Here is a 13,506-nt window from a genome sequence, read left to right on the forward strand (position 1 = left end):
TGCTGACTCTATGGGCTGAATGGCCTCCTTCTGCACTGTAAATTCTATGATTGAGTTCGCCAAGGTTTGGGGAAGTAGATGGCTAGTGTCACATATAGCATATTGTGTCATGAAGAATTAAACTTTAGCAAGGCTGCCTTGATTATCTTAAAATTTAGGAAACTGTCTCGAAGAATCCATGAAGAATTAAAATTTAGCAAGGCTGCCTTGACAATTTTAAAATTATATCAGACCTGGTTACTCCTAGATAAGCGCAGTCCATCAGAAATTCTCGTACCGTGCATTTGCTTGTAAGTAGGCTGAATCTTATCTGGAGCATCTTAAATATCAGCACTCAACATCACATTCATTCTGCAAATCGCCCAACAGAGACTCATCGTCTTGAGTCATTTATCTCATAGGGCTCCATAGAACATAGAACATAGAACGATACAGCGCAGTACAGGCCCTTCGGCCCACGATGTTGCACCGAAACAAAAGCCATCTAACCTACACTATGCCATTATCATCCATATGTTTATCCAATAAACTTTTAAATGCCCTCAATGTTGGCGAGTTCACTACTGTCGCAGGTAGGGCATTCCACGGCCTCACTGCTCTTTGCGTAAAGAACCTACCTCTGACCTCTGTCCTATATCTATTACTCCTCAGTTTAAAGCTATGTCCCCTCGTGCCAGCCATTTCCATCCGAGGGAGAAGGCTCTCACTGTCCACCCTATCTAACCCCCTGATCATTTTGTATGCCTGTATTAAGTCTCCTCTTAACCTTCTTCTCTCCAACGAAAATAACCTCAAGTCCATCAGCCTTTCCTCATAAGATTTTCCCTCCATACCAGGCAACATCCTGGTAAATCTCCTCTGCACCCGCTCCAAAGCCTCCACGTCCTTCCTATAATGCGGTGACCAGAACTGTACGCAATACTCCAAATGCGGCCGTACCAGAGTTCTGTACAGCTGCAACATGACCTCCTGACTCCGGAACTCAATCCCTCTACCAATAAAGGCCAACACTCCATTGGCCTTCTTCACAACCCTATCAACCTGGGTGGCAACTTTCAGGGATCTATGTACATGGACACCTAGATCCCTCTGCTCATCCACACTTCCAAGAACTTTACCATTAGCCAAATATTCCGCATTCCTGTTATTCCTTCCAAAGTGAATCACCTCACACTTCTCTACATTAAACTCCATTTGCCACCTCTCAGCCCAGCTCTGCAACTTATCTATATCCCTCTGTAACCTGCTACATCCTTCCACACGATCGACAACACCACCGACTTTAGTATCGTCTGCAAATTTACTCACCCACCCTTCTGCGCCTTCCTCTAGGTCATTGATAAAAATGACAAACAGCAACGGCCCCAGAACAGATCTTTGTGGTACTCCACTTGTAACTGAACTCCATTCTGAACATTTCCCATCAACCATCACCCTCTGTCTTCTTTCAGCTAGCCAATTTCTGATCCACATCTCTAAATCACCCTCAATCCCCAGCCTCCGTATTTTCTGCAATAGCCTACCGTGGGGAACCTTATCAAACGCACGTATGTTTATTGAGGTTTTTTTATAGAATCATAGAATTTACAGTGCAGAAGGAGGCCATTCGGCCCATCGAGTCTGCACCGGCTCTTGGAAAGAGCACCCTATCCAAGGTCCACACCTCTATCCTATCCCCATAACCCAGTAACCCCACCCAACACTAAGGGCAATTTTGGACACTATGGGCAATTTTAGCATGGTCAATCCACTTAACCTGCACATCTTTGGACTGTGGGAGGAAACCGGAGCACCCGGAGGAAACCCACGCACACACGGGGAGGATGTGCAGACCGTCCGCACAGACAGTGACCCAAGCCGGAATGGAACCTGGGACCCTGGAGCTGTGAAGCATTTGTGCTATCCACAATGCTACCGTGCTACCGATGTCTGTGTTAACGCCGCTGTGCAAGAATCATGGATCGGAGCCGGGGGTATGGATAGTGTGTACAGGAGGTGGAGGGAAGTGGGGCTGGTCAAGGTGAGGGATCTGTATTTGGAGGAAGGGTTCGCCAGTTTGGAGGAGCCAAGGGAGACGGTAGAGCTGCCGAGGGGGAGCGAGTTCAGGTATCTGCACGTTAGGGACTTTGCGCAAAAGGTCTGGAGGGGGTGAAGGCTAATTCAGAAAAAGAAGTCCTGGCTAGTTTTCAGGTGTCTGTTTATACATTTAATAATACAAATCAAAGGTTGCCGGGATACAACCTGCTGGAGCAACTGCTGCTTCCGGATGTGGAACGGGAGGAAGAATTGGGGATATATACAAGTAGCTGTGGGTGTAGGGAGGCAAGCAGGTGGTGAAGATCAAGGAGATATGGGAGGAAGGGGAGATCAATTGGGGAGTATGGAGTGATGCACTGCGTAGGGTAAACGGGACCTCCTCTTCTGCAAGGATGAGCCTGATACAGTTTAAGGTGGTGCACAGGGTGCATATGACTTGGGCAAGAATGAGTGGGTTCTTTCAGAGGGCAGCAGATAAGTGTGAGAGGTGTGGGGGGGGGGGCAACAAATCACAGCCACATGTTTTGGTGTTGTGAAAAATTAGGAAGATTCTGGGCGGAGGTGTTTGTGATCTTAGCCAGGATATTGAAGGAGGAGATGGACCCGGACCCTTTGGTGGCGATATTTGGAATTTCAGAGAAATCGGAGCTCATGGAGAGGAGGAAGGCCGATGCTATGGCCTTTGCCTCGTATCTCACGGCGGCAAATTTTACTGGAGTGGCAGTCGGCATCGCCACCGGGTGTAGCGGCTTGGTTGGGTGACCTGTACAACGTCCTGCGGTTGGAGAAGATAAAGTAGGAGTTAAGGGGCTCTGAAAGGAGGGTTGAGAAAAGGTGGGGGATGTTTGTGACCGTGTTTGAGGAGCAATAAGAATCTACCTACATCTGTCTGTTCCAATCCCAGATGATATTACCACTGGACACGCCAGATCCCAGAGTGGACCCGGCTTGATAGATCCTAACTTTTATTTTTTGTTTAGTAATGTGGGGGCAGCTACTGAACAGAGTCATAGGACTGTTGATGTACTTTTAACAAAATAATAAACATCTTTTAAACAAAAAAAGATTAACTATAATACATTACGCCTTCACCCCAACTGTTCCTTTACAGATATATACAGATTCCCAAGGATAACCCAAGTAACAAAATCTAACTTATACTCTAAATGTTGTCAGTAGTACACAGTCCATCGAAAGCTGAACTGTGGTCAGACACACCACACTCAGAAACAAAGTTACAGATACCACCCAAACAACTTCTACGGATTTCTTATCAACTCCACCAGATGCATGTCACAGTGAGCCAACTAGTCTCACTGGAAATCTGTCACACAAGAGTTTCAGATCTCTGCTCTCGTAGAACATGCTTTGGAATCTTCTTCCAAACAATGCTTTCTGTCAGATGTTTTCACCAAGGATCCACCTCACAAGGTTACAAGCTCTCCTTCCAGTATTCCTCTGCCCTGGAGTGCCACATGCATTCAATCTTCAACTTCCACATAATCTCTCAAGTACCCAGCCGTGCCAATAGAACACCACTTCTTCACAAGTCCACAGTAAGGAGTCGCCAACATTTGGGTCCACATTATCCCAGGTTTGCAACTTGCAGCTGTCTTTTAACTTGGAACTTCTGCCCCATAATCTTAATTGTACTCAAATGAATTTTCCAGACTCCTTCCTTTTGACTAGAAGCTCTAGGAACTGCCCTCTCCCTGGTTTTGGGACCTTTCTGTTCTGTAGTTTGGGGTATGCTCTGTAGTCCCGTATCATGCCTGTTCCAGCATATTTTATGAAAAGCTGCTTATCACTGGGTTACATTCTTCCAACTGAACTAAAACTGCCTTTGCCAGCTGGGTAGTTCCAAGGTGCCCGCGTTCCAGGGGGAGGGCCAGGGAACCACCCTGCACTGACCCTGATCACCTAGGGGTCTGATAGCCCAAAAGACCCCCCAGATGTCTTTCTTCCTGGTTCATGTTTGTGCAGACCAGTGCTGAACAACGCCCGGCTATAGAGCTGGGTAGACCCCAGCTATGCTCGACAAAGTTGGTTTTAAACAAACTTCAGCGAGCACAGTTGTTCATGCCCCATTTGGCCAGGATTCTGACTCCTCGTGGGACTTGGGTAGATCCCGCGAGGCGTGAAGGCTGCTGGGGAACCTGCAGGAGGCCGCTCCTGGCAGCCACCAGCAGCACTGCGCACTTGCAGCCAGTGGATCGCGCCCATGGTCTCACCAATGCACAGTATAACTGAAGCATAACGGGCAGGATTCTTTGTTGGCCAATGCCAGAATCTGGAAACATCGTGGTGACCTGCTGCATCCTCCCCAACATTGCACAGCAAAAGGGCAACATGCTGAAGGAGGATGAACGGCAGGCCTCGTCCGACAAGGAGGCGGCGGGGGAGAGGGATGGGGTGTGGCCAGGTACAGCGGTGAGCGGTGGCTGACCTAGTGGCCCTGGCCTGAGGCCCCCCCTCCCCCCGACATCCCTTCTGCAGCCAGCTCGGCCATCCCTCACCTCGCACCATTCTGACAGATCACCAAGGCAGGTTGAAACGGTGTTTATTATGAACAGGTGAACATGTTTCAACAAGTTTGTGCCTCAGATCCTAACGCTATCCCATTTGCTGCACCCGTGCCCACTTAACTGCTGTCTACCCTTCTGCCTGATGAACCCTAATTCTATGTCTAGGTGGAACTCAGCGGCCTGCTGCAATTCCCGCCTGTGACCCGAGTCCCCTTTGATGTCTGTCTTCTGGAGCGAGCGGGCTTGGATGGGCCTGCCAGTCTCTCGGGTGTTCCAGTCGTGCAACCCTGCTCTGCCCATCGTAGGCGCTAAGGAGGGGGGGGAGGGGGGGGGGGGGGGAAGCAGGCAGGAAGGGAGGAGTTTGAGCACCTGTGGTGTCCAGCACCTCCTCCTGTTGGGTCACTGGCACGGGCCCCCATCACCTCCTCCTCGAGTGGGGGGCCCTCAGGCTACTCCTTGGGATGGGGGTGTCGCTGGAGTGTGCTCCAGGGGCTCCCCTGTCACCTGGCTCTGCCAGTCACTCCTGGAGATCCACACTCTTGCTTGACCAGGGTTGCAATGCTCACGCCTTGGAGCACAGGGACAGGGCAACGTCCCTGTGGGTCTGGCTCACGTCAGCCAGCGCATGTGCAATGCCATTGACGCCCACAGCCATGGCCCGTTGCGACTGGGCCAAGCTCTGGAGCACCACTGCAATGTCCAGGTAGCCCGAGTACATAGTTGCCTGTGTCCTGTGCCTCAGCCACCAGCCACACGGAGTACCCCAGGCCCGAGACATCCTGATCCATGGCTCATACCTTCGCCTAAGGGCCTCCACCGTGGACGCCACCCGTGCAGTGTTGGCCTGGATGGCATGCATGTTTGGCACCACCTCCTGTCTCTGCAGGCTGTTAGACTCCTTCAACGGCACCTGCAGGCGCTGGATAGTCCCCGGCCCTGTATCTGCATCGCCAGCCGTTTCCAGAAGCCAGAGACCCGACAGGACGGCAGCTAGTCCCTGGGGCCACCTTCCGACCGTCCGCCGCCTCGGGAATTCCAACCTCCACCTGATGTACCACTGCTCGTGTGGTGCGCACCAGATAGTGCCCCAGGAGCCTCTTCACTATAATGCCCAACCGAGGTGAGTGTCTCTGGGATGTTGGAGGGTGTTGGAGAAAGCTGTGATGGAAAGTCGGTGTCATCCCTGGACTTACGCTCCGCAGTGTTGCGGGCTGGTGTCAGTATCCGGTGCTGCCTTGTCGCTCAACGTGTCCTGGGGTTGTGGCCGGGGGCAGGGGACACCAGAAGGGCCCACCTCATCGCCAGGTGATCCTGCAAGACACCAGACATGACATGACGGTTGGATCTTGGGTTGGGGTGGTGTGGGGGAGGTGACGTGGTGGGACACCGCAACTCGGCAGATGCTCACTTAATTCCCCAATGCCGACTTCCGGCTCGGCGGCTGCCCTCTCTCCAGGCCCACCGACCAGGCCCAGTGCCTGCCCGTCGTTCTGCAAAGGTTGAGGGGCCGTAGGTCCATGAGACCCCCTCCAGTCTTCTCTCTCTCCCTGTGGCTGTGCGCTGCCTTCTCCTGGTTGGGGCGGAGGGGGAGTAAAGAGACAGAAATGCTGGCTACTCACCTTGGCCACCCTGAGGAGATTGTGCAGCTTTTTCCAGCACTGCTGGCCGGTCCTGGCGGTGGGGCTTAAGCCTCTGCCACCTGTGCCCAGGTCCATTGTACGGCATTGGGTGGCAGCCTCTTCCCCACCCCGAGGTCCAAGGTGCCCCGATTCTTCTCCACGACGTTCAGCAGAGTCTTGAGCTGCGCATCTGCAAAACAGGGTGCCGCTCTTCAGGTTGCCATCTTATTGGCTGGAATGTGTGTGTGTCTGTGTGGGGAGTGGAGTGCTTATATACGGCTGCAATTTGTCAGCCTCTCGAATTGGACACCGTTTTTCATTGGAAATGCTCTCGTTCAACATGGCACTGGTGCTAGCCCATTAACAGATTCCGAATTGCTCCGGGACCAGCGCCGCTTCCCGGGTCATAGCACACCACTGATTCAGTCCCAGCGTCAGCACACAGGGCAGGATTCTTCCAATTGCCGAAATCGCATTCGGCGATTGGCCGGAGAATCCCTTTTGATGTTGAAATCTGGGGTGGCGCCATTTTTCAGGTGCTCCTCCCCCGTTCCGCTGGCTGGGGGGGCTTCTGCGGGGGCTGGAGTGGACTCGTGGGGGGTGGTGAGTCGGGTTACAGGGGGGCACTATCTGGCAGGTTGGGTCCGCACGTGGCTTGCACCACGTAGTACGGTGCGACTACTGCAGGTCGCTGCTGTGCGCATGTGCGGCCACGGACACGGCAATTCTCCTTCCGTATCTGCAGGCAAAGCCGGGGGTTTTACGTGGCGCGGCTGTGAGCCCCCCATGGGTCGGCGCCGCCGACTTTTTGGTCGTGATACTAGACACATGGTCTGGACATAGCCTCAAAATCAGAGAATCCAGCCCTTAGTCTCTGAAATGGAGAATTTCACCAAACAAACTGGGCAGGATTCTCCGTCCCGCCGCACCAGTTTTCTGGTGCGGCACACCTTGCCGGCAGCAGGATTCTCTGTCCAACAGCTGGCCAATGGGGTTTTCCATTGTGAGCAGCCCCACTCCATCGGAATACCCCAGGCATGGGTGCGCCGCCGGGGCAACGGAGGATCCCGCCCCCTTACTTTTATATTCAATTCTTCTCATAATAATGGATAGCATTCCAGTAACATAATTACTGGCTGTACATACTAACTTTTTTAACGGATCCAGAATTGCTCCGGAATCAGCGCCGCTTCCGGGTCATAGCACACCACTGATTCAGTCCCAGCATCAGCACACAGGGTGGGATTCTCCGATTGCTGAAATCGGAGTTAACGTTAACTCATCTCTGAATTCTCCATTTAAGTAACACTTTGCTTTTTTTATTCGCCTTGCCAAAGTGAATAACTTCAAATTTTCCCACATTATACTCCCATCTGTCAAACATTTGCCCACTCACTCAAACTATCCATATCCATCTGCAACATCATGTCCTCTTCACAATATACTTTCCTACTTGTCTTTGTGTCATCTGCAAATTTAGCTATCATGTCTTTGTTCCTCTCATCCAAATCACTGATACAAATTGTTAAAAGTTGAGGCCGCAACAGACTCCTGCGGAATTCCACTCGTCATATTCAGCTAATTAGAAAAAGACCCAATTAGACATACTCTGTTTGCTGCCAGCCAGCCAATCTTCTATCCATGCTAATATGTTACCGACACAAGCTTTTATTTTCCCCGATAACCGTTGATGTGGCACCGGCCTTCTGGAAACCCAAGTACGATTATCTACAATGCATTTTACTCCATCAAAGCATGCCAATAAATTGGGTAAACAAGATTCACAAAACCATGTTGTTGACTCTTCCCGATCACCTTGAGTTTCTAAGTGCCCAGCTATTATAACCTCCTTAATGACCGATTCCAGCACCTTCTCCACAACTGACATCAAACTAACTGGCCTATAGTTTCCAGTTTTCTGTCTCCCTCTTTTCTTGAATAGAGGATCAAACTTGCTACTTTCCAGTCTGATGGAACTTTCCAGACTCACGAAAAGTTTGGAAAATTAACAATGCATCTACTATTTAATTCACCACCTGTATTACGATCCTGGGATGAAGCCCCTCATGACAAGAGACTTGTCAGCCAACAGCTCCATCAGTTTGCTCAGTACCACTTCTTTACTGATAGTAATTTCAATAATTTCCTCTCTCTTCCACTTCCTGATTTACAGCACTTACTGGAATGTTTTTTGTATCTTCTGTAGTGAAGACAGAAGCTGAATATTTGTTCATTTCATCTGCCATTTCTTTATTATCAACCATTAAATCCCCATTGTTACCCTCTCGAGGACCAACATTCACTTGATTTGCACTCTTACTTTTATGCCTGCAGAAATTCTTACTATCTGTTTTTACATTTCTAGTTAGCTTTCTCTTATACTTTAATAAATTTTCATAATTAGCTTTTCAATCATTCTCTGCCTTTCTTTATATTCTGACCAATCATCGGACCTGCCTCTTGTCTTTGCATCTAACAGATGCAAGTCTGAAATTAATCTCTGCACTACTTTAGTGAAGGCATTAACTGGTTCAAAATAAATGGTTAACACTTTAATAAAAAAGAATTTCAAATTAAATGAAAATGAAAAAATGAAAATCGCTTAGTCACGAGTCGGCTTCAATGAAGTTACTGTGAAAAGCCCCTAGTCGCCACATTCCGGCGCCTGTTCGGGGAGGCTGTTACGGGAATTGAACCATGCTGCTGGCCTGCCTTGGTCTGCTTTCAAAGCCAGCGATTTAGCCCTGTGCTAAACAGCCCCTGTTGTTCACCATGTGGCTCATCATTAAACATGTGGCTATTATTCCACCATATACTTTAAAAGCCATGAACCAAATCAACAGAATTTGAACCTTCTGAGAAAAGTCTGATGTTTTTCCAAGTACAACGGCTATCAATCAGAAAAACCGTTAATTTGATGAATATATTTACCTGTGCTCCACGATCATTGACCAGCTCAACTGACCACCTCCCTTCATACTGAATCCACACAAAAATTCCTCCATCAGCATCGCATGTTGCAAGTTTCTGAAATGGTTCATTCCATCGCACGAGTATCACCTAAATACAATCAGCAAAAGTTAAGTACATGATGAATTAGAGCAACAGAAAAGAAAATTAATTATTCTAGAGTTGCAAGATCAGAACTATAAAAGGTTAAAAAAAACCTAACAGATAAGATCAAAGGATTTAAAATGCTGAATCCCCAGAAATGTAACTTTTAATACAGTACACCTTCATAATCAGATATCATAACAGATGCAAAATAACAAAATTATTTGAAAATTCTTAAATGTGCTGAGGAAAACCTGCTTGACCAGTTATGTTCTTGGCCCTTCCAAGAAGGAGGCATTACTAAATCTGGTTCACGGGAATGAGGTACGCCATGTGAGGCAGAAACTCTGCTTACTAAACTCTCTGAGCTTACTAAAACACCTAAACCCCGGAACCTGCAACATCCATTCCTGTCCCTGCTCTATCCATGTCTCCGAAATGGCCACAACATCGAAGTCCCAGGTACCAACCCATGCTGCCAGTTCCCCTACCTTGTTTCGTATACTCCTGGCATTGAAGTAGACACACTTCAAACCACCTACCTGAACACTGGCCCCCTCCTGCGACGTTAAATCTGTGCTCCTGACCTCTATACTCTCACAAAGAACAAAGAACAAAGAACAAAGAAATGTACAGCACAGGAACAGGCCCTTCGGCCCTCCAAGCCCGTGCCGACCATACTGCCCGACTAAACTACAATCTTCTACACTTCCTGGGTCCGTATCCTTCTATTCCCATCCTATTCATATATTTGTCAAGATGCCCCTTAAATGTCCCTATCGTCCCTGCCTCCACTACCTCCTCCGGTAGTGAGTTCCAGGCACCCACTACCCTCTGCGTAAAAAACTTGCCTCGTACATCTACTCTAAACTTTGCCCCTCTCACCTTAAACCTATGCCCCCTAGTAATTGACCCCTCTACCCTGGGGAAAAGCCTCTGACTATCCACTCTGTCTATGCCCCTCATAATTTTGTATACCTCTATCAGGTCGCCCCTCAACCTCCTTCGTTCCAGTGAGAACAAACCGAGTTTATTCAATCGCTCCTCATAGCTTATGCCCTCCATACCAGGCAACATTCTGGTAAATCTCTTCTGCACCCTCTCTAAAGCCTCCACATCCTTCTGGTAGTGTGGCGACCAGAATTGAACACTATACTCCAAGTGTGGCCTAACTAAGGTTCTATACAGCTGCAACATGACTTGCCAATTCTTATACTCAATGCCCCGGCCAATGAAGGCAAGCATGCCGTATGCCTTCTTGACTACCTTCTCCACCTGTGTAGCCCCTTTCAGTGATCTGTGGACCTGTACTCCTAGATCTCTTTGACTTTCAATACTCTTGAGGGTTCTACCATTCACTGTATATTCCCTACCTGCATTAGCCCTTCCAAAATGCATTACCTCACATTTGTCCAGGTTAAACTCCATCTGCCATCTCTCCGCCCAAGTCTCCAGACAATCTAAATCCTGCTGTATCCTCAGACAGTCCTCATCGCTATCCGCAATTCCACCAACCTTTGTGTCGTCTGCAAACTTACTAATCAGACCAGTTACATTTTCCTCCAAATCATTTATATATACTACAAAGAGCAAAGGTCCCAGCACTGATCCCTGTGGAACACCACTGGTCACAGCCCTCCAATTAGAAAAGCATCCCTCCATTGCTACCCTCTGCCTTCTATGGCCTAGCCAGTTCTGTATCCACCTTGCCAGTTCACCCCTGATCCCGTGTGACTTCACCTTTTGTACCAGTCTACCATGAGGGACCTTGTCAAAGGCCTTACTGAAGTCCATATAGACAACATCTACTGCCCTACCTGCATCAATCATCTTAGTGACCTCCTCGAAAAACTCTATCAAGTTAGTGAGACACGACCTCCCCTTCACAAAACCGTGCTGCCTCTCACTAATACGTCCATTTGCTTCCAAATGGGAGTAGATCCTGTCTCGAAGAATTCTCTCCAGTAATTTCCCTACCACTGAAGTAAGGCTCACCGGCCTGTAGTTCCCGGGATTATCCCTGCCACCCTTCTTAAACAGAGGAACAACATTGGCTATTCTCCAGTCCTCCGGGACATCCCCTGAAGACAGCGAGGATCCAAAGATTTCTGTCAAGGCCTCAGCAATTTCCTCTCCAGCCTCCTTCAGTATTCTGGGGTAGATCCCATCCGGCCCTGGGGACTTATCTACCTTAATATTTTTTAAGACACCCAACACCCAAGACTTACCCTAAAACTACAATCCAGGTTCCCATGCCCCTGCTGCATTAGTTTAAACCCCCCCCAAAGAGCACTAACAAATCTCCCCCCCAGGATATTTGTGCCCCTCAGGTTCAGATGTAGACCATCCTGTCTGCAGAGGTCCCACCTTCCCCAGAAAGAGCCCCAGTTATCCAGAAATCTGAATCCCTCCCGCCTGCACCATCCCTGTAGCCACGTGTTTAAATGCTCTCTCTCCCTATTCCTCATCTCACTATCACGTGGCACAGGCAACAACCCAGAGATAACAACTCTGTTTGTTCTAGTTCTGAGCTTCCATCCTAGCTCCCTGAAAGCCTGCCTGACATCCTTGTTTTCTTTCCTACCTATGTCGTTAGTGCCAATGTGGACCACGACTTGGGGCTGCTCCCCCTCCCCCCTAAGGGCCCGGAAAACACGATCCGAGACATCACGTACCCTTGCACCTGGGAGGCAACATACCAAACGTGAGTCTCTCACGCTCCCACAAAATCTCCTATCTGTGCCCCCGACTATAGAGTCCCCAATTACTAATGCTCTGCTCCTCTTCCCCCCTTCCCTTCTGAGCAACAGGGACAGACTCCGTGCCAGAGACCCGTACCCCATGGCTCACCCCTGGTAAGTCGTCCCCCCCACAAGTATCCAAAGCGGTATACTTGTTTCTCAGGGGAACGACCGCAGGGGATCCCTGCACTGACTGCTTTTTCCCAGTCCCTCTTACAGTTACCCACCTATCTCCAATCTTTGGTGTAACTAATTCCCTGAAGCTGCTATCTATGATTGATAAAGGTAAGCTTCCCATATGCCTTTTTCACCACCTTATTAACCTGCCCTTCTGCCTTCAGAGATCTATGGACAAACATGCCACGGTCCCCTTAATCTGGGCAAAAATAGAAAAGGTATGTTAAACTTGTATAGGACATTGGTTGGGCCTCATTTGGAGTATTGCATGAAAATGAAATGAAATGAAAATCGCTTATTGTCTCAAGTAGGCTTCAATGAAGTTATTGTGAAAAGCCCCTAGTCACCACATTCCGGCGCCTGTTTGGGGAGGCTGGTACGGGATTTGAACCGTGCTGCTGGCCTGCCTTGGTCTGCTTTAAAAGCCAGCTATTTACCCCACTGTGCTAAACCAGCCTCTCACATCTTTGGACACAAAGGGGCAAATTAGCATGGCCAATCCACCTTTGGACTATAGGAAGAAACCGGAGCACCTGGAGGAAACCCACACAGACACAAGGAGAAAGTGCAAACTCCACACAGACAGTCCCCATTGAATTGAACTCGGGTCCCTAATGTTGTGAGGCAGCAGTGCCACTGTGCCGCCCTAAAGAAAGTAGATCTCCTTATCTGAAGGATTTTACAACAATCGACAATCAGACTTTGAATTCCAGATTTTTACCATATGCCGTCGTGGGATGTGAACCTGGGTTCACAGAGCATTAAATGGGTCTCTGGATTACTAGTCCAGTGACAATACCACTACATCACTACCTCCCCAAAGTATGAATCCTAATTTGATTTCTGTATCAGTTTGTGAATGCATTCCACCCAAGTCTCTTTGAACATCGATGCTTACAAGTTTTCCACCTTTTTTAAAAATTCAGCTCTTCTACTCTTTCAATCAGAATAAATAACCTTGCACTTCCTACATAATAATCTATATGCCATTTGTTGCCCACTCGCTTAACCTGTCTATATCGCTTTGCAGCCTGTCTCTGTTTTCCCCACAGCCTACCTTTCCACGTGGAAAGGGAGAGGATAGAAAGGTGAAGAGTATGACAGTGGAGACAGTGGTGTGTTTCATAACACTCAGCAAAGATACATTCCAAAAGAGAAAGCCTCCATGAGATCGACGCACCATTTGCCAATAACTAAGGTAGTTAAAGATAGTATCAAATTGAAGAAAAGGGGTTAAATTCTGCAAAGGTTAGAGGCAAGTCAGAAGATAGAATAAAGAATAAAGTGAGTTCCTCACCACTGTTCAATGACACTTCGTCACTTTTTTGGACCCTGGAGAGTTTCTCACCGGTT

General features: G+C 48.6%; 1 protein-coding gene across 2 annotated transcripts in view; it reads right to left on the reverse strand.

The window, feature by feature from the left end:
- Positions 1-13,506, reverse strand: part of tulp4a (TUB like protein 4a) — a 691,812-nt gene that overhangs the window by 477,355 nt on the left and 200,951 nt on the right. Inside the window, exon 2 of one of the 2 annotated variants that reach the window (XM_072502627.1) lies at positions 9,113-9,241. The exons of the other annotated variant lie outside the window; for it this stretch is intronic. Coding sequence (XP_072358728.1) covers positions 9,113-9,241 — 129 coding nt within the window. The remainder of the gene's footprint in view (positions 1-9,112; positions 9,242-13,506) is intronic. 2 annotated transcript variants of the gene reach the window in all.

The sequence above is a fragment of the Scyliorhinus torazame genome, chromosome 1 (genome assembly GCF_047496885.1).
Source record: "Scyliorhinus torazame isolate Kashiwa2021f chromosome 1, sScyTor2.1, whole genome shotgun sequence".
Lineage (NCBI taxonomy): Eukaryota > Metazoa > Chordata > Chondrichthyes > Carcharhiniformes > Scyliorhinidae > Scyliorhinus > Scyliorhinus torazame.